Source organism: Aplidium turbinatum, chromosome 5 (assembly GCF_918807975.1).
Source record: "Aplidium turbinatum chromosome 5, kaAplTurb1.1, whole genome shotgun sequence".
Lineage (NCBI taxonomy): Eukaryota > Metazoa > Chordata > Ascidiacea > Aplousobranchia > Polyclinidae > Aplidium > Aplidium turbinatum.
Window position 1 is genome coordinate 34,938,035 of NC_137476.1, and position 24,972 is coordinate 34,963,006.

At 35.9% G+C, this 24,972-nt stretch overlaps 1 protein-coding gene across 1 annotated transcript; it reads left to right on the forward strand.

Moving 5' to 3' along the window:
• Positions 1-1,003: 1,003 nt before the first annotated feature.
• On the forward strand, positions 1,004-24,776 carry LOC145771215 (CD109 antigen-like). Its single transcript, XM_082582949.1, has 31 exons — positions 1,004-1,149; positions 1,514-1,619; positions 2,705-2,935; positions 3,320-3,402; positions 3,785-3,956; positions 4,321-4,512; positions 4,846-5,043; positions 5,365-5,550; positions 5,997-6,104; positions 6,998-7,055; positions 7,653-7,809; positions 8,633-8,747; positions 9,115-9,228; positions 10,447-10,674; positions 11,484-11,628; positions 12,170-12,371; positions 13,155-13,380; positions 14,067-14,153; positions 14,502-14,670; positions 15,763-15,977; positions 16,486-16,644; positions 16,804-16,979; positions 17,317-17,473; positions 17,903-18,008; positions 18,284-18,373; positions 18,853-19,035; positions 20,780-20,887; positions 21,297-21,489; positions 21,995-22,066; positions 22,472-22,647; positions 23,487-24,776. The coding sequence occupies exons 1-31, from the start codon at positions 1,004-1,006 to the stop codon at positions 23,726-23,728; spliced, it is 4,800 nt and encodes a 1,599-aa protein (XP_082439075.1). The 3' UTR covers positions 23,729-24,776.
• Positions 24,777-24,972: the final 196 nt, after the last annotated feature.

Genomic DNA, 24,972 nt, shown 5'->3' on the forward strand with positions numbered 1-24,972 from the left:
AATCACCGTTACCCAGGAGCTCGATAGTTTGGCGACAGACTTAGCGAACGAACTAACGGCAAGTCCAAGCAACGGGGGTTCAACCTTGGATGCTCACTTGAATAACGCATTTGAAGGGCAGCTATATTTAAAGGCACTTAGTGAACGGAATAATTTGTATGCAAGAATGCTTCAGCTTCAAGAGGCGGAAGCGTGACTATTTCAAACTCAGTGACGAATCAAATCCTGCGACAGTGATTCAAAGCTTCTGCAAAAACAAAAAGGCTTTCTCAGAACGAGGATAAAAATTTTCACATTCAATCCACCCAGTGAATATCTTACCGTTTTTGTGAATTTCCAGTGCTTCTATGCAAGTAACAACATATCATCAAAAGAGCAACAGTAGGAAGAAACAACCGCTTGCATAATCGGTGGAACATAGTAGGCTGCATAAAGTTGACGTATACAATTTATAACCAGAACGTACGGCACTAGCGAATTATGGGCTGGCCGCAAGAGAGTGTACAAGGAACAGAAGACTCTACCTGTTTATAACCAGTTATTGATTCAATAGCTGCAAAAAAAGGTAATGGACAAGTCGAAACAGTTTATTCATACTTGTCAAAAGCGTGGAGAGCAACACATTATTAGCGTATAAAGTATTCAGTCTAATAACTAAATATGTCAGCACGTTGGTTATATACAAACCTAAGCGTCTTAGATATAGAAAGCAGTTGGTAGGTTTTGAATATTTATTCTCAGACTAAGAAAGCTTCTGATAGGTTATTCCTAGCAGTTTCACACCTACTTGTACACAGGCTTTGAACCACTGACGCAGACCCGGTTGCATATTTACAAAAGGTTCCCTATTTTGTGCCTATCTCGAAAACTGACCAATCAGAAGCCGTATCGCTTTCTTACGTCAACTCATTTGCAAAGTTGACATGCAAAGTTGACAAACATGTCACTTATCCTGGATAGAAGAATGTCAATTTCAGATGTGAGGATGTGAAAGATTCTCTACATGAACGATTACTTGTTGCAGAGTTACACCGAAACACTCCCCGTCACGGTGGAAAAGTACAAACTACCTAAATTCGAGGTTAACGTTGCAGCACCATCTTTCATCGACCCCAGCACAGAAGGTTTTACTATTTCCTTGAATTCCAAGTTAGTGGTAGCTTGAGCTTGAATTATCAAACATATCTGCGGATATATCTTCTACTTTTAAATCAAAAAATTCTTGCCGTCATTATGCTGGATACAATAAGATAGTAGGTGGGCTTATAGTGCTTGCAGTTGAGCAATATAGTCTAATAACATAGTCTATAACAAACTGCAACATAATTCTTTTTATAATTTGGTAAATACTGCTGTCTTGAATATAGTTCCACAAAACTTCAAGATTAATAAATATTTTTAGGGTTCAGCGGAATTATCGTTGATGTGTTTAGTTACTAGGCTACTGTGTGGAAAACTATAAATGTATTTTAGATTGAAAAATAAAGTTGAATTTAGTTGCTTTTGTGTGCAGGTACACTTTTGGCCAGCCTGTTAGAGGCTCTGCAAAGCTTGTTTTAGAATTGAAGCCTTTCTATGGAGATGCTTTTATTCCAAACACAGTTACAAAGACATTGAGGGTAATATGAACGTTTTACCTTTGGCCCTGCGTTTATTAGTTTGCTTTTGTAAAAAATACTACAGCAGCTTAAAACCATAATGCTTTATCACAAATAAATTCTACAAAACTGGCGCCGTATTTAAAAGAAACACTTTGTCTAGAGCAGTGGTTCCCAACGTGGGGGTCGCAGAGCATTTTATAGGGGGTCGCGAAGCCGTTGCCTCTGCAACAACAAAAGTGAATGTAAGTAGGACGAGGTACCGGTCCGCTAGCCATTTCATTCGGATTGCTTGTAGCACAACATTATTGCATCAGTATGCGTCCACTGTGATGTAATAAGCATGACTGTAGGTCCTACAGTGACGTTTATTACATCACAGTCGACGCATACTGTGTAGGACTATTCGCTGTAAAAGTGTAAATTGAAACTCTATTAACGAAGTAGCCTTGTATATTAGACAACATTATATTAGCACGCAACCTCGAATTTCACGGTTAGCTGCAGACCTACAAGGTCAACCACCATCGCATTGATTTGTCAATAAATGCAAAAAAACATTTTTAGTGCTGCATTTTGTTGTATTATTTGTTAATAGTATACTTGCATTTAGGAAAGAATATAAGTGGCGGTATCTACGAAAATTTTTAAAGGGGGTCACCAAGACAAAAAGGTTGGGAACCACTGGTCTAGAGTCTAAATGTTGTGTTGTTTGAGATCAAATTTACATGTAACACAGTTGCACCTGTAAAAGTAACAAAGAAATCACTTCCCTCTATTTAGTTTTCTGGCCCAAACATAAAAGACGACCGGTCGATAGAAAAGATTTTACTTTTGTCAGACCCGCCATTCATGATTTGTACTGAATGCAAACTACGCATTATGAGTAAACATACTACTACATACTATATTATAACAAAAACAAAGTTATTAAGAATAATATTATTTACTATGCAATCTTTTTTGAGCTTATTTAGCCAGTTTTGGAGTCAAGGGTCCTCTTTTTTTTATTCTGTTTTTTTTTTTTTACTTTTGGAACAGCACGATAGCCTGGGCAAGATGTTGAGCAGCGGTTGTGTTGTAATAATGGATTACTTTTGCAATAGAGCTTTGATGGAGATGAGGACATCGTGATTACAGATTATGACATCGCAAAAGATCTTGGCTGGGATGGAAAAAGTGATCAAAGAATTGAAGTCACCGGATACGTCACTGAAACTACAAGCTCTACTACTCTAAGTGACTCAGCAATAATTGAACTTAAACGAAGCAAAATCAAAATCGACGTCTTGACAAAACCCGACACAATAAAGCCAGGTCTTCACTATGAAGCTTTGGTTAGTCTCAGTGATAATAATACTTTGGCTACATTACTGCATCGGTTTAATTTCGCTATCTTGTTACTGACTAAGTAGGTTAACTCGTGGCAGTGAGGAGGAACATCTGTATGCTTCATTTTAAATGCTCAAGATTTCATTTTTAATTATTAATGTCATTAGTAGGCTAAGTCTAAAATTCTTGTATAATTTTTATATGCGCTCAGTAGGCTATTTTGTTTGATCGCAAATTGGCTTAGTTGTTCACTCATTGGCGCTGCTCTGTTAAGGGGCAACGCTTCTTTGTATTATGATCGTTTTAACCAACACATTTTATTATTCATTATACCGGTATTGCACTAGAACAATTTCAGATTGCTGACCTTTCATTTCATTGAATTTTAGATCAAAGTCACAGAACAAGATGATTCGTTGCTGTTGGACTCTGACAGGCTCAAGAATCAACTTGTTGTTATTGCAACATACCGGTGAATATATTTGTGTGTTCTTGTTCATATTTTAAGTGAAAGTAACCAGTTTTGATGCTTATGTGAAACTACATGACTAATGTTTGTTATAAATCCTAAAGCAAAGTGTAATGGTTTTATTGTTTAATTAAAGTGATAAACTGATAAAATTTGATGAATTTTTAAACGTGTTTATTGCGATTTTGTTAATTTCAATGCAAATTCGAATAAAAATTGTGATTACTTTTGTGTCATAAAATGCTACTTGGTAAAAAAAGGACATGAATCTGTTGAACGTCTCAACCTTCCCTACCCAACTAATCCGGTCTGCAACATTTTCTGGGTCGTTATAACGTCAAATTCGTATTCACTGGACAAATAATCAGAAATGTTTTATTTTCAGATATGATTCTAGAAAAGTCGACCCACTTCCGCAGCCTCTTTCCTCTAAGCAACTCCCCCTTCCATTACCCACATCTAATGAAGTAATTTTTCTCTTTGATATCCCTCCTAATGGAGTTGTAACAGTAGGATTGGAAGCAAGAAATGACTTGTTTTCTTCTATCAACTTCAGAGTAAGTACTCGATGGAAATAAGCTCACGCTAACAAAACATAAACGTTAAAAAACGCACATTATTTTTTTATTTATTTGAATTGATATGAAATAGTTGCGTTTGCTTTTTATTAAATCAATTGTTATCGCATGACTTTGCAGACAGCTTTGTGGCAGCTCTATAACGATCTAAATGCGTGTAAAGTTATTACAGCTGGTGCTAGTAACAATTATACGGCTTACTCTTATCCTATCGTATTTGGAACAGAGTGAATAAATAAGTAGCATTACTTAAGACGTATTTAACTAGTATAGTTAAAAAAAACCATATCATTGCCCACTTATACTTCATAGCCACTTGTTAACAAGGCTATTTCTTTTGCAGGTCTTCACCAACACAACAGCTGACATATACAGATACGATAACAGCTGGTCAGCATCTCGCGCCCAATCACCTTCAAACTCTTTCATACAAATAACAGCAGAGGGCGCTGCTGCACAAGGAGAAGTTGCTGTTGGGAGTAACGTTGAAACTCTGATCAGATATACCGAGAAAATTGGGCAATATACAGTTACAGTAAGATATGAATATGATTTATGTTTTCTTGGTATATGATCTATAACAATTAAGTGGGTTGTTTAGTGTTTACTGTGCATTGTGTTGTACCCATATTCTGCTCTCAGCACTATACAAAACTAACAGTTTCTGCAATACTGTAGCCCATAAATCAGCAGCCAAGTACAGCATTGCTGAAAATCCATTTTTTAAGGCTACCTGTAGATATTTAATGTGAAAAAGTTATAGAGATATTTTTAGAAGATCTTTTGTATAACATTACATAAGTCTGCTTTATCAAAAGCTTACTCTTCTGAACCAATTTTTAAGGTCTGATTATTTCTCCTTTTATAGCTGATTTCTCGGGATGAAATTATACAAGAAAGTTCTCACCTTGCTCTTGGTTCAACAAAAGCGTCACAAAGCAGCCATACGTTCCTGGCCACCGATCAAATGACTCCAAATGTCGTCGTTTTAGTTTCTTACGTCAGAGATGATGACGAAATAGTGGCTGATTACATCACAATAAACATTGCACTTTCAATAAATACGGTAAGATCTTTTTCTCTTTTGCGTATCAACTAAAAAATAGAATAAAGCACTTTACCGCATCATATTCTGTTCGTATACACTGCAATGCAATATAGCTATTACTTTCTGAACATAAGTTTCACATGCTTTGTTATTATACTTCAACTTATTGTTTTTCCAAGTCTCCATAAATTCTCCATAATGAAATAAATTTTTATACAATCAAAGGGGTAGCCCTTTGAGCTAGCATCGCAGACGAAAAAAATTTACTGGTCTATAATATTTTTTTTCTCTGTCTTACATTCTTATTGATAAATAACAATCCCACCTGCAATTTTAAAGCTTCAAATTCAAGTAACTGAGTCTGAAGCTAGTCGGTCATCATCTGGAATCAACCACGCTGACGTGGGGACCGCTGTCGACGTAAACGTGCTCACTTCTTCTTTGTCGAGCTCTTACGTTGGCATCCGGGCAATCGATCAAAGTGTTCTTCTGCTCAAGTCAGGAAACGACATCACTCGAGACAGGGTAAGTACTTGAAATAAATTCTGGTAATTAAAGTTATAAAAATTATGGTAACAATGAAAATGATAACGATGATAATGGGGATAACGATGATAATGATGATAACGATGATAATGATAATAATGATGATAATAATGATATCGACTATAATGATGATAGCAATGTTGATGATAACGATTATAATCATGACAACGATTATAGTGATAATAACAATGATAATGATGATAACAATGATGATGGGGGTAACGATTATACTGATGATAACGATAATACTGATGATAACGATGGTAATGATGATAACGATGATAACGATTACAATGATGATAACGATGATGATGATGACAGCAACATATATAACGAAGTACTAAAGATATTTAAAATGGATAGAACCAATACAGATAAAATTGATCAAAAAACAATTGTGTTAAAAATAATATTTTTTCTTTAAGGTTGTTGAAGATTTTGAAGCGTATTCTTCCCATGGAGGATCCATTTTTCCTGCCTCCTACAGATACCCCTACTCCTCTGGAGCTATAGATGCAAGCCAGGTGTTCAAGGTGAGTGATGGCTTTATTGAAAAAGTGAATCTTCAACCCTGTTCTTTCAATATTGCTGAAAATAGCTTGCTCAAGTTTAAGTTTACAACATTGCTGTATTGACATCTTTTTAACCTAGATCCAATAATTTGCAAGACTTTAGAGTTTTGTTAATTTCACGACGTGGAATTACTGTAATAAACATCTGATAAAAATGAACATATTGTTTCACATTAAAGTAAAGGCTTTAATCAACTAAACGCAACATGCAAAATATAAACAAGCACAAATTAAAGTCTGCCTATCACAAGCACCTAACATAATATAACTGAATAACAAAGTAAAACAGTCCACAAACATCTAGCTGCACGTTCAGCAAGAAAGCAACAACAATAACAAAAAGAAAGCAAGGATTAGACGCCGCGCCAACCAATCAGCATGAAGCAGTGCGCGGCATCAACTTGAAGCAACATAAAATTTCACAACAATTACTTTAATTGGATTTTTTTAAAGCCGCAACGTGGAATAACTGAAAAAAGTTCTTAGCTATATCCAAGCATTACCAGCAAGCACTTTTTATACACTAACCGGGAGATAAAAGATTCATTAGAATAAGTAATCCGAATGATTTCGACGAAGTTTCAAAACATGATTAATTTCCGACCTAGTCAATCAATTCTTTACTGATTGAAATCAAGTATTTGATTCTAGTAATTTTTACGTTGTTGTGTACTTTTAATCTATCACTCAAAAGTGGGCAAAAGTTTATATGTGCTATAATAGTTGTCTTTGTGTAAGTTGCTTTACTTAGATTGCTACCTCAAAAGTCTAAATATTGTAGAAAACAATAAAATTGGCGTGTATGTCATATTTTGGCAATATTTAAAAAAAAATGATTTTTTAAATATTTTCAGGATGCGGGAATAACCATTTTATCAAATGCCCTGGTCTACAAGCATCCCCAGAAAATATGTAAGTTAAATTACGCTTGAAGATATCTTTGGAAGTATTTCTGAAAGATGGTGAAATTCATTCGCCTCACTGTATTAGATAAGCGCGATTTGGGATTTGAGTACGTTTTTGTTATTGATCTAAGTATTTAACACGAACCTGGGCTTCCTCGGTCGTCAGCCAATGCAGCGCAAGAAAAAAAAACGCTGGACCTGTCATTCTCAAGTGTGTCATTTACAATTACAAAGCGAATGGGTAATGTTGCAGTGGCAATGGAGTACAGATGTAGCAGTGGCATTGTTAATATTGATATGTGGTGTAACAGTATCACTAGCTGTGGTCACCCAATCTTGACTGTCCACCAACTGTTTAACATAGTACAAGCTGATTCATACGAAAGAAGAAGACTAAACGTTTTCGCCATCTTTATTGTCTTACTGTTCTTCGAGTATAGTTGAACTTAAAAGAAAATCATTTGAATTTTCTAAAACTGATACAAGTTTAATAAAGCAAAATAATATCAAGATGTCTTTAAACTCACAATTAAAACGGTGACAGTTACAAACATATCAAAGCTCCACCTGTGTTATTCATCAGAAACTTTTTGCTACGTGACAGACTATCCAGTGTATGGAAGATTTCAAGAAATAAACGCGCAAGACGACGCGCTGATCGCTTCTCCCAATCTACAGAATGAAGCTCCTCCCTCCTCCTCATCTTCTCCGCGGGAGAGATCTTTTTTTCCAGAAACCTGGCTTTGGGAAGAAATGCAAAGGTATAAAAAGTAATTGCTTTGATAGCTTTTTAATCTGATCCTAAGCAGATCGGGTACCGATGTAATCTGGCGAAAGATAATGAGCTTTCCGAGTGCTTTTGCTGATTACAAAAGATATTTAAAGGCAACCTGAACAAAATTTGCAACACAAAATAAATTTTAAAAACGTAAAAACAACATGTATTATTTTCAGTGTTAAGGTTTGAATGTTTTCTTTCCGGGCTTTTCTTAAAATCTTCGTCTATAAGGTTAATGTACACTCACGTCCTCTCTACATCTATCGCTGAAACTTGTGAACTCCTTAACCCAGCAAATAGTGTTGGCTGTTTCTTGTTTGCAAGCACATTACAGTATTTTTTTTTTTTTTTTTTTTACTTACAGTATACATTGTTAGAATATTCACACAATATGCTAGATCAGTGGTTCTTAACCTTTTGCCTTGTCGGCACCACCTTGAAATTGCCAACCAGTTCTCGCACCCCTTCCTAGGATTGGCTGAAAATTAGTAGTCACTTACAGTTTGAATTTTTGTAGAAACCTGGTAAAACAACTATGCTTCTTACGTCATATTATAACAAACCTTGATAATTCAGTATCCCCGTACCGCCTAGGCACAGGTCTCGCACCCCTCAGTGGTACGTGCACCCCTGGTTAAGAACCACTGTGGTAAATTGTGTTTTGATGACGCCAGACGTCATTTTCACATGTGAAGTCGTATGAAAAGCACAGAAATAAAAAAATTGTTATTTTACATAAGGTATTTAAAAAAAAAGAAGTAACGCAAATCTTGATTAAACCAACGATTGTGTTCATATTTGTACAGTGCTGATGGATCAGCAACGTTCAAAAGCGTTGTTCCAGACACTATTACGTCATGGGTAATTAGCGCCTTTTCCATGTCAAGCGAACTGGGCCTAGGGATAGCTGATACACACATGGTAAGTTATATGTTAAAAAGAATCTGAATCAACTGAAAATTCTATCAACACAAACAAAGAAAAATTACTGCAGCAACAGCATGCCTTGTAATAGATTGTAATAAACTGACTTTTTTTAAACAAGTGAAATATTTATAAATGTTTTGGTAACCATGTTGCGTTTAATGATCCGGAGTTGGGCTTAGTCGTTTACTGTTCCACTTGGTGATTTGGTGGTCGAGTTACTGAATTATATTTTTTTAAATTAATTAATGTAACTTGTAAAAACCTTCTATAAGTATTTAATATCACGTTATTATATCAATTTTTTTTGTTTTTTTTTATGTTGAATACCAAGTACTAAATTATTCCTATTCTTTTTTCACAGTTATCAGCTTTTCGAAAGTTCTTCATTTTATTGGACCTACCTTTAAAAATAACTCGAGGTGAAATAATTGTCATTCAAGCCACTGTCTTCAACTATTTTGAACAAGATGTTGATGTAAGTTTTGTACATTTTTACAATTTTGTTGTGAGTCGAAAAGTGAAATTGCTAAGGATATAAAAAATGTAAAGCTTTGGTAGAGAGTTTGCTTTGTTGAACCATAGACAGACAAAGCAAAGTAACTTTAGCGGGTTTAACATGCCCGCAGTTTACACCTCATGTGATCTGTTTTCCGCCATATAATTTACTCTAATCATTCTTGTATCACTTGTTCAGTTTGTGCTTTTCAGTCCGGAGTGTCGTTACAGTTATAGTGTATAGTGAGATGCATCTTATGAATTTTCATTTTATGTTAATTGCAGATTTAATAGTTCCTGATGTGATCGAAAAAGTTTAAGTTGATCTTTTAATTATGTTATATGTCTTTGTAATAAAACATGTTAAACCCACTAAAGTTTTTTTTGTTTAGTCTACTGTATATAAAAAATGAGTTCCATGTGTTCAAAACAGCATAATTTAGCTAACTGAACAGGAAGTTGTGGTGGATGGACACGGAGAGGTCCGAATCAACTCAGATTTGAGAAGATAACCTCGCAAGCACAATTTACAGCCCGGAAAAAAATGTTTCTTGGCTTGCTTGATTAAAATCACGAAAATGTACAACAGTTGATAAATATGTACATTGAAACTAGGGACAGTAGATTACCGGGACGCGCAACTCCGTTGTTCCCCCAACATTAGAAGGGTAAATTGCCAATTTGACATTTTTTTCACGCTTTGCTGCTGGCTTGCTTTCAACTAAAAACTTTAAATTACTTCAAAACCAACTTCATTCTTTTTATATAACCCATAAAAAATACATTATTTTGTAAATAAAAAAATAAAAATTACCCTTCTAATGTTGCGGATGAACGAAAAAGCGGATGTAGTTAACAATCCCGGTAATCTACTGTCCCTAATTGAAACAGTCCAGGCCACTGCTATTTTCAAAACGGTGAAAGGCAAGGTCTTTGATTCTTGTACTCGCGATAAGAACACCCAAAAAATAAATAGATTTAATACGCAATAAAGACGAAAGGTTCATCAAACATAACTTTTTGGAGTAAAATCCTCTGTATTTTGAAAGAAGTAGCTCTGCATCTCGGAAGTTATCTCGCTTGGTTTTTTCATCTAACTAATTTTTAGTGGTTTACAAAGCAAATTTCAGTAACATTTTAACAGAAAAACGCCTTTAAAAGTAAAAAACTGATAGAAAATTAAATCTAATATTTGTAGGTGACTTTGACGCTGTTACTGAGCGAAAGCGAAAACCATGGTATCACCTTATTGCAACCAAACGGAGATATACAAGCTGGGCCAGATCGATCACTGCTCATACCAGCAGGTGGCTCTGTATCGGTGAAATATCCCGTTCAAATTGATCGGTTAGGGGATGTCCCGATAAGAATTCGAGCCATCTCCTCATTGGCAGGAGACGCTGTGTCCAGAAACGTATTTGTCAAGGTAGACATATGTTATTATTGAGTTGTAAAAATACTTTTTTGTTGGTTGCGATAAACCATACAATTCTTCAACTTGGGGAGTTGATTGTAAAATTCAAAGAAAATGAAGAGATGTACCACTTGCAAACATCTGTAGGATTGGCCTATAATATAAGAGAAGGATTCACAGAAGATGCAAACTGATATGCATAAATCGGAAAGTATAAAAAAGTGTCAATAACCTCTTTAGTATATGTAGCTCCACACAAAGTGAAAATTACATGACTTTTAACTCTTTTTTATTTCTTTTAAAGATAATGTCTGACATTATGTTTAAAGAAATAAAAAAGATTTTCACTTTGTGTGGAGCTACATGTACTCAAGAGGCTACTGATATAACTTTCTATTTATTTAATGTAAAAGTTAAATGTAAAAATTTGTAAAAGTTGTCGGCTGCATAGCCGAGTGGTGAAAACACTGAAACGGCAATCGAAAGGGCGCCGGTTCGACACCGCTCAAGAGCATGCGGCTGTGTCTGTGGCAGGACACTTAAAGGCATGCCTGAAGGTGGACACGAAGATTGGCTTCCTTGCCTTCCCGTTCACTTAATCTAAATCTTCAACCACCGGGTGTAAGCCTGGATACGACAAAAAAAAAATGTAAAAGTTAGTCTTTCAAAAGATTGGCCGTTCTTATGGAACTGATAAGCTAATTGTAGTCATACAGTAAAAACTATAAGAACATTTAAAAAGATGAAACAATATCTTTAGTGAATAGCCTACTATACGATTATTATAGCATACGTATTGTATAAGTGCCCACTTTTGACAGTCTGAAGGGATTGAGCAATGTTACTCTACCTCACTTCTCATTGACGAACACAAGTCCTCTAATGAACCAGTTCTGCCTCCTTTTATCATCCAAATTCCGGATGGAGCAGTGACCAACTCAGGCCGAGTAACTTTGCATGTTTATGGTAAGATATTTACCATGTCATAATGTTATTTGTTTTTATAATAATTAATACATTTTCTTGAACTATATTCCGGATATATTTTAATTAATGTACCGTTGAAGGAAATCCACTTTTAGGAGCTAGCAAATTAAAGACCTTCCTTTGCGAGACATGGCTTCCCACTTTAGGCTAGATTTTTATTTCCCACTTCAATAATTGTTTGAGTTATGCATTTTTTTGTGTTGAGTGGTTTGATTTCTACAAGTTATGCTGAGTCATGTCAATTGTCAAGTTTTCAGAACGTAACTGGAAGCCATTCCAACATCTTCCCATGGTCTTTAATACTAACATGAGAAACATTAGAACAAACATATTTCTTTGTGTAGACAGGCTATTGGCCTGCCCAGAGATGCACAAGAAAAGCTGACATATTTTGTAGTGTCAACCAAACACCAATATCATATTAGTTTGGACATGATGTCATTATTTTGTGGAAAAAATATAAACGGAAATGTGAAAACAATTTTCCCAGTGTGATGTCACCATAGCCACTTTGTTGTAGGCGACTTGCTCGGGAGCACAATGAGCAACCTCGGGAGGCTTATAAAGACTCCTAGCGGATGCGGAGAGCAAAACATGATTAATTTGGCACCAGATGTGTTTGTGATACAATATTTGACATGGCGAAATACCGGAGAATTGGACCAACAGACAAAAGACAAAGCGCTCAAGGACATCTCGGATGGCTATGTGAACGAACTAAGGTAAAACTTGATTGACTTTGATTGTATTTTATGTTGTTGATGTTGTTGTGTTGACTGAATCTTTATCCTCGGACTGGGAAAGCTTCTTTGAGAACTTAATCCTGGTAGTTTCGCATACTTGTAGACTGTAGGCTTTGAATCACTGACGCAGGCCCGGTCACCGAGATTGACAGAGTGAAGTTTCCGATTGTTGAAGTCTTGTTGCCGGGGAATTACTCTATCCATTAGATGCCGCTGAATGGAGAGCAGTCCTTAAAGTGAGTTGCTCAAGCGCACACCTCGAGATGTGAATAAACTTATCACACAAGCACATCTAAAGAATCCACAGCATGTGGAGTAGCCTACCTTCAGCAACGTTGAGTTATGCAACAGTCATGTGAAACTAAGGTCTTGTTTATTTTGGTTTACGCCAAAAACTTATGGACATTACATTTAACAAAATAAACTTTCAAACTTTGTAAACATATCATTGTGCCCTCATCAAGAATAACCCGATAATTACAAGGCTAAGCTTTTTGTTGGATCTCACAAATCGCTGGTTTCAAGGTGACTTTTTGACAATTAACAGTTTTTTGTAATCAGCGCTAGTTTTATGAAAAGGTTGGCGTGTTGTTTGCATCACTAAACTGGAACATAACCCTACCTAGTTACATGTTGTATTAGTGAATAGGCTACTCCATCTCGTTTCCATTACCGAAGTCACCAATTACAGATGTTTGACGCCTGTATGAACACATGAAGCGGTGTTATTGTTGCTAAATAAACAATCCGATATTTATTCAGATACAAACATGACGATGGATCATTTAGCGCGTTTGGTAAACGAGACTCTTCTGGCAGTACTTGGCTAACAGCATTTGTAGCTAAAACCTTCATGAAGATAGGAAGTTTCACTTCTGAAAGAGTGGAACGTCGTATTCTTTTCGAAGCAATGGAATTTCTATCTCAACAACAGAACGAGGATGGTTCCTTTAAAGAAGTGGGACGTGTCATTCACACCGACATACAGGTCTCAGTTGGTTTGATTTAGCTTATGTTCGTTTGGTATATGATCAAAAAGTAAAAAAATGCTTTGGTAGGTACATGGTATTTCACTCTTTAACCGCAATCTATGTTAATGTGTTTGGGGTTAAAATTTGACTTTATTAAGCTAAGGTTTGTTTGTTTGTTTGTTTGTTTATCTTTATCCTGCATTGCGGGAAAGCGGACTTGAGCGCTATGCATCGGTGTACGCCTTCCGACATACACCTGACCCACGCTGCAGCCGACGGCAATGTCAGTTTCCGGTTGTCTACTCTACTTATGACTTAAATTTGGTACTACCCATTACTCGAAATCGATCACTAGGTAGAGGCAATTATCGTTAAGTTTCTTGCCCAGAGAAACAACAGCAAGTGCAGGTGGCTGGAGTCGAACATGCAGGCTCTCGACTGCAAGCCCAACGCGCTAACCACTCGGCCACGGCTGCCGACTTGTAGTGATAGGTTATTTTTAAGGTTATTTATAAGGTTATTTATCAACAAAGGTATGCTAAAACTTATTGAAACTCTTTCGAACTTTCGAATGGGACTTTAGAAGTATAGTAATCACCAAACTGGGTACAATCTCAATGAATAATAATATAAATTACTTTCAGTCGTTGTTCGTCAATGTTTTTTCCAATAAGTCATGAAACTTTACAAACTTATGTTTCAGGGTCGTGTAAATAGCCCTATCACTCTGACAGCTTACGTGCTTATTACATTCGGAGAGTCCCTTTTTCAAGGTTACTATGGCAGTGAGGTGAGTCTGCTACAAAGTTTTCTTTTACTCTACAATGTAGATTATATTATAACTGTCTAGTCGGTTTTTCTGGTTGTTGATTCTAAACTTTGTGAGCTCGCTTGCTATGTTCTTGCCTTAAAATTAAATTATCTGTACTTGACTAAATCTTCATTATGAACAAAAAGGGGTTTAAGTTACTAGTCGACTATAGTCGTCAGGACCTGGTGGTAACTATTTCAAGATGTATTCCAGGCTAGAAATAAATTATAATGTTTCTTTATAAGTTAACTTCATAATAGGTTATATCTATAGCTTACTGTAGCCTACATATTGGCTGATTTAATTTGCATTGCATTTTATACCAAGATCTTTCAAGAATCTTTGGCGAAAGCAAGAACTTATTTGGAATCCCGCTTGAATGAAATTCTATTCAAACCATATGAATTATCACTGGTCACATATGCTTTAACCCTGACTGCTAGTTCAGAAACCGAAAGAGCCCTCATGGCATTGGATGCCCTTGCAATTGAAGAAGGTTTGTAATGAATCAAAATTTGAAATCTAATGTTAAGTATTCGCTTAAAGCAGTGCTTCTCAACCTTTATTTGTGGCGACCCAAAAATTAAGGTCAAATTAATAGCGAAGATTTGGCGACCCTATTTCCAAAACTACACAATTAAACATAACAACAAAATGTCGAATTTAATTAATATGAGCCTTGACTTTGTATTGTTTCAACAACTTGTCAAAATTTGGAGTTATCTTACTCAGTGTCAATCTTTTGTCATCTTCAGGTTGAAGACAATTTCTCTCCTTTGGTGTGATGAAACAGTGACTGACGAGTAGGCTACATTAGGATTAATTTCTTTCACACGAGCAGTAAAACCTTTGCGAAATCCGAGCATATCTGGAGCTCCATCACTGCAAATACTGGAGCATTTTATCCACTCTAACCCTCATCATTCATAAATGAGGCGACCAAAGCAAAGATATCTTCGCCTCGACCTCGTGTTGTTGTTTCTGAAGCTTTGCAAAACAAAAATTCTTCTTCTAAACTAGTCTAGTGTGTACTACTTCACCTCGAAATACGTGTGGTAAAATCGTTGGGTGAAACCTGCGGCGTAGTTTGAATAGTGGAAATTACGAAAACTAAATTAGTGGTAGGCAGTTTTAACTTTGCTCAAGACTCAAAAGACATTATCTTCTATCACTACATCTTACAGCGACCCAGCCAAATAAAACGGCGACCCAGTTTTGGGTCGCGACCCTGGGGTTGAGAAGCACTGGCTTAAAGTGTCAAAGTGTGCCTTGTTTAATGGCCGTAATCTTATGTGATTTAGAAACGATCTAAGATACTTTGGTAACTATTGTCACTTACCGCTGTATAGATTATCTAAAATGTTTGCAAGCAAGACCTAGTCTGGGTGTTTTGGTTCAAAATATCCAACACCACAATGCCAAAGGGTAAAATTCATGTAAAAAAAGTAAAGTGAAAGGAAAATCAACGTGAAAAAACACAGACATTGAACCAATGTGAAAAGAGTGAATGATACCAGCTAGGAAAGACGAATCGACAATATGTGTAATTGTGTATCAACCATAACACATAACCTTTTAATAATTTTAGATGGTGTCAAATACTGGCATGACGAGACTACGAGAAGGTCCGATTATTCCGTCACATGGCGCCCCCCTTACAATTCAGCTACATCAAGAGACATTGAAATAACGTCATATAGCTTATTGGCGTTTACAGTCTTTCGTGACCTTGTCTCCATACCTCCAATCTTGAAGTGGCTTGTCTCGAAGCAAAATGAACTTGGAGGATATTCTGCAACTCAGGTACAAAAACAACAGTTGTGTTTTTTAAAACGTTGTGAGCGCTGTAGAAAGTAGTTGTCACTGGTTATGTTTAATTAGTTACCAGAAATCCGCCCCGATAGCTCAATTGGTTAGCGCGTCACTTCTGGAACAAAGAAGCTTCAAGATCAAGCGGCGCTGGTTCGACTCTCGGGGTGTGCGCTTGAGCAACGCAGGTTAAGGACTGCTCTCCATTCAGCGGCATCTAATGGATGGAATAGTTCCCTCGGCAACAGGACTTCAACAATCGAAAACTTCACTCTTTCAATTTCGGCGACCGGGCCTGCGTCAGTGATTCAAAGCCTCTACAAGTATGCGAAACTGCCAGGATTAAGCTCTGCAAGAAGCTTTCCCAGTCCGAAGATAAAAATTCAATCAATCAATCAATCAAAATAAAAAATTACTGATACGTTTTTGATGTTTAAATTCAAAAATTGAGGTTCTTGATAATTCCACAGTCAATTTTTAAAAACATCATTTTTTTTTCAAGGACACTGTAATCGCCATCCAAGCTCTAACAGAAGTAGCCATGGCAACCTATAACGTCAATCCAAACTTGACCATCACTGCTGCACATACTGAAGTGCCAGACTACCTAACAAGCTTTGAAATTGACGCAACAAATGCAATTGTTTACAACACAGCTGAGGTATTGTTTTCATTTAATTGGAAGAATGTGTATACCATACCCCATTGTAGTGTTTTGCAAATATGATAATGAAAGTTAAATTTCTGTGTCAATGCTTTAGTTATAAACAGCTTTATTGCAAGTATTTTTGGAAGCGCTAAAACCTACTGCGCATCACAGATTCCTCCTGTGAATGGAGAACTCGTGATTGCAACCGAAGGAGTTGGAGCAGGAGTGGCGCAACTCTCAGTTTGTTACAACATTCCTGAAGGTCCATACGAGCAGGAACCATTTGACTGCTCTGTACAAGTCACTGATATGAACAGAGATCTTGCAGTTTTGAAAGTCTGCTGCAGGTATGAAAGCAGTGTATGTGTTCATTGTCAATAGGTTAAGTTAGTATGGTCTAGCTCCGGCCTAACAGAGCTAACATAACCTAGCCTTCGTCAAATCTTCAACCACGTAGATAATAAAATGCAAACGCACAGATGTATTTGGAATTAGTGAAAACATTTTTAACTGAATGTTTGCAATTTGTAACTTTTGCAAGCTACACAATACAAAATAAATAACATAATACTGCAATAATTTAAGTGGAGGCTAAACTTTAAGGCATTATTTCGAATCAATATGGCAATTACAGATTGTCATGTTCTATCACCCAATAAAACACTAACTCAATCACTTTTTCAGTCAAAACATCAATACGTCAGAGCCCACAGGGATGTTTTTGTTTGAAATCGGACTTTTGAACGGATTTTCCGTTGACGTAGTTGCAGAAGAGGAAAGAAACAAAATGGCTGCATTGGTGGAACTTGAGGATGAGAGAGTTAATCTTTATTACGATCAAGTAAATTTTGTTTCCCGCATTTGTTCCTTGGAATTTTATTTTCACCTATAGCGGTGTTTTGTACATCTTTGAAACTCAAACCGAAGTTGATATACCTGGATCCACTTTGTGACAAGATGAAATTGCAATTGAAAGTCTAAATTCAAGACCTAGCCTACTTGAGCCACAATTTTGAATTTTGGGGCTAACATTGTGTAGTTTGATCGTCAATATACATTTCCATTGAGAGGTTTGTGACTTAAACCGATTGCTTTTGCTTCAGCAAACCCTTACAATATCGTTCCCTGTGTGACTTGCTATAGCTTTGCAAACCTTTAACCTATTTGTCTCAAATATTCTCTTTCGTGACTTAGATAATTTTTAAACACAAATCTTGAACTGTTACTATCCAATAGCAATTTCAATTTTTACATTGCCATCATATTTCAGCTGAGTCCCAATGAAGATACATGTGCTACTGTCCATCTAATCAAAGTGAAAGAAGTAGCTTCCATTAAAGCAGCTGCTGTCAGCGCATACGATTATTATAAACCAGGTAATGTTATTAGGTTGAATATGGTAGTGATATAGAAGGCCACGCAAAGGTGCGGAGTAATTAGAAGCAAGAACTGCGTATATAAAATAAATGACATAGCCATAAAATGACCTAGAACACAGTTTTAACAATATCCTCATGTAGGCTAAACTAAACTTCTGAAAGATCAGAGCAACAATTTTTTTTAAAGGGCCGCTTTGGGATGGTCATTTAAATGTTTGTCAGTGAAGAATTGTGTAACAAACATTCCATTCAAAAAGTCAACTTTGTTCCAGAACGGAAGGTAATTCGCCTGTATAACGTGGGAAGCTTCGAAGAAACAGGAGTCTGTGAAGTATGTGGATCGGAATGTGTGGGGTGCCCTGGTAAATAAAAAAACACCATGACTGTATTGCATTATAAATAATGTTCTTCTTTGTGCTTATGAGGCAGCTATTCAACAATATGTGTTAGAGTTTATTAGGTCCACAAGTCCTGTAGGTCAAAAGAACTACACTTTGATGTATGATGTGCTGTGCTTGAGTTTCGCCACTGGCACAGGCTGGTGAGTCACACAACCCCCAGTGAAACATGTTGACTGTTGAGGTTAAAGCGACCAACACCAGTACTGAAGCGATTTATGATTTTATCAGATAGGCCACAGTACGGAAGTATAGGTAGGCCTATTATCAGATAATAGGCTATAGGGGATTGTATCTAAACAAAAAACTGTGTGTAATGTTTCAGCAAATGGTAATTATAAAGATTTTATGCTTTTCTCGCCTTAAAATAAAAAAATTGTATCATTATTTATTAGCACATTAATAATACTTACTAAATATAATTTTGCAATGCACATCTATAGCTCCTGTTTTGACCCAATGGGGTACATGGACGCCTTGTATAGAGTTCTGCTCTCCAGAACTTTCCACAAGAACGCAGTCTTGTTTTGATGAGAGTTTGTTGAAAAACGTTGACATTTCTCGATGTGGTCTCTCCCAACCTCCCCTTGATACCAGATCATGCCCAAAGCTCTTCAGTTGCCCAGGTAATCTACATATTGATAACTATTGATAAAATGGATAACAATGTACATTACAGGGGTGTGCAACCCTTATTACAGGAGGGCCCAATATAAATTACTAGGTGAAACCGCGGGCCGCACGTTTATTCAACATATGATTTCTAGTAGTTGCAGGCACAAAAAAGTACTTTGTTGTTGTTATTCATGTTATTCTTATGGCATTATTAGGGGTTAGCCTATCTCTTTGCAGAAATAAAGTCAAGATGCATAAATTTCTAAAGAAAACTGCTATTTTAATTTATTGTCACACCAACTTTATACGAGTTCAGTGAAAAGTTTGCAGCTGGCTTTTTTTCCCGACTGCTTTTCCCAATTTACTTTAATGGAAGTGCTCGCAATTCGAAGTCCATTTCCAAGTGTTCGTCTGTCAGAACTATGACCTTGGTCAGAACCGATCGATAGGAAAATTTCATGACGCCTATTTTAGAAAAAAATTGTTAGCACAAATACGTTGAGCCAAAAAGAGCTATTTTTTAATCCATGAGTTTTTCAAATGTGGGAACTCACCTTGGTTGAGATGTTTTCAGTAAACATCGCGAAGATTCATTTCTAATTAGCCTACTTGCTTTCAAATCCGTTTTCTCTTTAAGATCAATCAGTTCAAGTTGGATATCAGCTGGTGCTTTGTGAATGTCTGTGTTGAATGGCTAAGAGAATACCAAACAAATGTTCATGAGATTTGAAGTCCTTGAAACGAGCCAAAAATTCATACAACAATTTTTCATGTTGGTCTGCAAATTCAGTTTTCTTCTCAGGATGCATTCGATAGTCTCTCCAAATTGGAAAGTGAAAAAGATTTTCTGTCTGTGTGTGAGCTTTCCAAAGTCGTAATTTGTTCGTAAAGCCTTTTATGTGGTCAACCATATATTTTTACGCTCCAATGATTAAATGCAATGGATTTGTGGTAGCCGGTGGGAGATTTCTAAAATGGTTAACAGAAGGTGTTAAATCTACAGTAGGCCTACAATAATTCACTCCACAATAAATTGTTCACACGTAGGCCTACCAGACAAAACTAAATTATGAACACGTTTCGCGGGCCGTCCACAATACAAAATTGGCACAACTTCGCGGGCCACACAATTTTTCTTCGCGGGCCGCATTTGGCCCGCGGGCCGCACGTTGCACACCTCTTATGTACAACTATTGATAATGTTGGATCATTATTGGTAACAATGGATAACTATTGATAACAATGCGGATAACTATTGATAACAATGGATAAATATTGATAACAATAGATAACTATTGATAACAACATATAACTATTGATAACAATGGATAACTATTGATAACAATAGATAACTATTGATAATAATGGATAACTATTGATAACAATTGATAACAATTGATAACAATTGATAACAATGGATAACTATTGACAACTCAACCAATATGCTTCCAAGCAATATGCTTTAACCAATTAGCTTCTTTGTTACAAATAGGAATATAGAATTCACAAACATACCTACATTATAAAACAGGTTCATAGAAGGGTAACAACTATGCAACTGTACAAACAAATTTGAATAATTATCATAGGCTATATCAAGCAATACAATATAATGCAATGTACTTTTATACTTTACAATGCCTATAATCATGATACGTTGGCATAAATACAGTGATAACTAATAAGTATAAAGTATAATTCTATAAGTAATAACTTAGATGGTACCACTTTATATTCACTTTTGTTATGTTTTAGCGGTATCTGATGGCTTATGGAATGACTTGCCCCGGACATACAGACCGTCCTATTCCTACGGGGCTTGTCGACCTATAAATAGATTGAGCCCAAGAACAATCATCCCTGGTAAGTTCAAATTCAACGTTGATATTTACTGTAGAATATGAAGTTCTTATTAGTCGTCGGTACATAATATAAGTGTCTTTCAAGCTGACAGTTTTCGTGGTGTTGGCAAAAATAGGTTTAACGAACATTTATTTTGGGATCGATAGGCGAGAAAGTATGGAATGGAATTCCCTCCAACTTTCACTTTAGTCGATTGAAAAATCTGATGTTTTAAATACTAAGGAGCTTGTTCTAACATTTTGTTTTTTGACTGTTAAAAATATTTACACCAAAAGAAAAGTGGGTATCGCTTTCAGTTGGTCCGCAGAAGCGACTCAACCGTATTGTTTTCAGATCTTGAAGATTTTGTTCTCAGCATCGTCTTTCATCATTTTACTGCCGTAGATTTTAAATCAGAATGCTTTTATAGGATCAATACTAAATGGAAATGGTGACTTTATTTACTGCACCGACTCTAACTTACTCACCATCAACCCTTTTGCCGGATTTAGTATGTCCTTTCTGGTGAAGCCATTCTTTTACAACAATGACAAACAAACCACCTTTCTATCGACTGGAGAAAGAAATTCACTACCTGTATTGATATTCGAGAAAGTATTCAGGTATTGCGTTGGGGAAACTTTACTCTAGGTTAATTGCCCGTGGTTGTAGGAATTGTAATTTTGTAATCGTTTTGTACTCACCACAAAGAGATGATAAACACAAAATGATAAATAAAAGTTTGATAATTAGAAAAGGTTTGATGCAGGCTTACTGTTTGACAATGACATCATAGCTTCTAGAGTCTTGACTCATAAGGGCTGGGAGGCGGGTGAATATGCTCAACTCCGGGTTCGACGTTTTTTATTAAGGTGCACTTAATTCTGGACACACTGACAACAATCTGACTCCAATTCCACAGCTATACGAAACCTAGTTTCATGACCACATTGGACAAACCTAGCTTAAAACTATACGGTAATTCTATGACAATGCGAACGTGCAATTGCCTTGTGTATATGAAAATTGCCGAGGTGTATTTACTGTAGGCTACTATAGTTTCGTAAAGACATATTTAATGTATTGAAGAGACAAAATCTTCATGAATTGGTGTTATTTCTGTTGCAGTGTGGATAGCAACATACGATTTGCAGTAAGTGTTGGAAATGAAAGATATGTAGTGGACAAAATACAGCTCAGGTATTGATTGGTTGAAAAAAAAAATCAAATCGACTTAAGCTATTTGTAAATACCTACTGTAGGCCTATATTCAGAATGTTTAAATTTATTTCAAAACGAGAAAATCATAATAAATTGTAAATAATTGAGAAAAAATTGACATGACAACAAATCAATGGAAAATTCTTATGGCTTTTAATCGTTATCAGTTGTGAAAATCACTTACTAATACATTTTAAATTAAAATAAAGCTATACAGGCCAATTCAGTAAGATAAACTTTTGTTATGGAATGACAAAACCTTTTGAATGGTTTGGATGGAATTAAAGAAATAATCATGGCTGAGGTTGATTTTATTGATTTTCTCAGTTATTTTATAAAGTTAATCAAAATTTCAATTAATTTTGATCTGTATTATTTTTCCAGCGCAATTCCAGCTGGACAATGGAGCCATGTTGTTCTCAGTTGGAACCAGGAAGGGGCAAATGTCTTCATCAATAATGTGAAAGTTGGAGTTTCTAAAACTTATTCTGTTGGTTTTTTTGTGGACACTGAAGTCCCACTTAGCTTCTACTTTGGAAGAAACACTGAGTCATCCAAAGGTGATTGCCTAGTTTAATCTAAGGGTTCTCAACCCAGGGAAAATTTACCTCTTGGGAATAAACTTGATCGATCAAAGGGGTAAATTTAGTAAAATAGCGTCTTTCCTGAGAAAACCTTGACAAAAGATTGGGCGAGTATAATCAACTACTTTTATAATTTCAGGTAGGATGCTTGTATAGCTGTATAAGTTAAATATGTAGCCCACTCGTTTCATACAAATTTAATAAAACTTGGGTTAATTGATAACTGCTATTGCAAACTAACGTTTTCTGCATTTGTGTTTTATACTGTGTATAAAGTTTGTTCATAACTGGGTAAATGGGTTCTTATTTGGGTGAATTTCTCGTCATCGCTTTATGCACAAAGGAGAACTACAGTGCATGACAACCTATAAAGTCAAATGATCATATATGTTATTGATCACTTGTCCAGCAGTGGTTGCGAACTTTATCCGGTACAATATAAAGTAAAAGCATTGATTGCTATGTAAACTGTTTCAATGCTTCACCAACGTGTCGCATGCTACATCAGTGCACATCCTCACATCATCGTTAACACTTCCCGCTAACTTTTGAAATACTGCATTGTACATCACCCACTTGAGAAATGAACATTTTTAACCATTAGTGAAGCATCAAAATTAGTTATATAGCCTACCGGTAGACTAGTTTTTGCTTTTATAGCGTAGCCTACTATTTTAGTTGACAGATAAACTGATTTTACTTCATCCATATAGGCTACTGTGTGGTAAAAAGTGTGATTGCTTAATTTGGTTTCTAAGTAAATATAAGTACAAGATAGCCTACTAATTTAAAAAATCTCTATATTTTTTTCAAAGGCTATTTTTCTGGAACGTTATCTGCTTTCAACTATTGGCCGACTGTTCTTCCTGACAACGAAATGAGCGGCATTAGCACTTTCTACAATGACGTCATAAGATACACCGGCGTGGAACCGCTCCTCTCCCCAAGACACCTGCGAAACTTTGCTCCTCGTGACAGACAAACATGCTTCAATACTCCCTGGCATCTTTCAGCTATTTATGCTAGTAATCCTGTATGCACAGACATAAGACCATGATCGGTAAAGAAGTGGGGAGCATCATTGCGCCAAATGGAGTTCATGCAGTTGACTAAATAGACAGTTTATCATGAATGCTGTGTAGGAGTGTCTCTTACAAATTCTCGTTTACTTAATAACTTTTTTAGCTATTTTACTATTACGCAAGGTATTGTGCATTGTGTACGCTACTGTGCTGCGTCTGCTGTAGACGTTATGGTTTTCTTTTATGGTTTTCTTCATGTTTGAAGTGTTTGATCCAAACTCTGGTTTTAAAATAGACTACCCATTCGCAGAAATGTCTTTTGAAAAGCTGCAGTAGCCTACTGTCCTAAAGTCGTAAAAAAAAAGACCATTTCAAAAACGTTTCATCATTGTTTTTCATTGCGTTTGTTGAATTAGTTTTCTAAATTCAAGCTGTTTACGTTTGTCGTTGTAGCCTGTTGAATTCACACCTGTTCCAGGCAACCGCACTTGATGTAAAAGAATAAATTTTTGAAAACATTTTATATAAACAAATGATTAATTTTATTGACAAATGTAATATTTTAACCCCAGCTCAACATGGTTTTCATGAAAACTATTCAACAAGTTTAGCATTTACAAAAAATTATGACGAGTTGCTTTAAAAAATAAAAAAAAAGCTTCACCATTATGGCTTCGGGGACAAGTGTTTAAAAGTTTTAATATCTTATCTAACAAATAGAATGTAGACTACAAAATTAGCCGAGAGAATTCTCATATCAATGCTCTTTAATGTGGTGCTCCACAGGGTTCAATCCTTGGACCTTTTCTTTTCTATGTATGAAAAATCTTCCAAATGCGTCCTCTTTCTCAACTGCACTCTTTGCTGATGATTCAAATATTCAAATATATCAGATAAATGTCTGTCATCTTTCCAAAAAAATGTCATAACAGAAATAGAAAAAGTTGATGTGTGGATAAAATCCAATAAGCTAGTGTAATTTATTGTAAAATAGTGTATTGTATTTTGAATTATTGTAAGACTTCTTATATTGATTCTTTGCAATAAACAAAGTGCAGCAGAAAAATTTAGTTTGTCAATCAGTGGCCAAAGTATTGAAGGAAAAAGGTATAAACTAGGCCTACCTTAGTGTGAACGATTGCAATAGGAATAGTAGGCTAATGTTGTTAATGTTAGAAAGCAGCTTGCAAAGGTTTGTTGTATAGCATTTAAATTTCAGCTAAAATACATTGCTCCATTAACAATACTACAAACTTTATATTATGCTTTGTTTCAATTC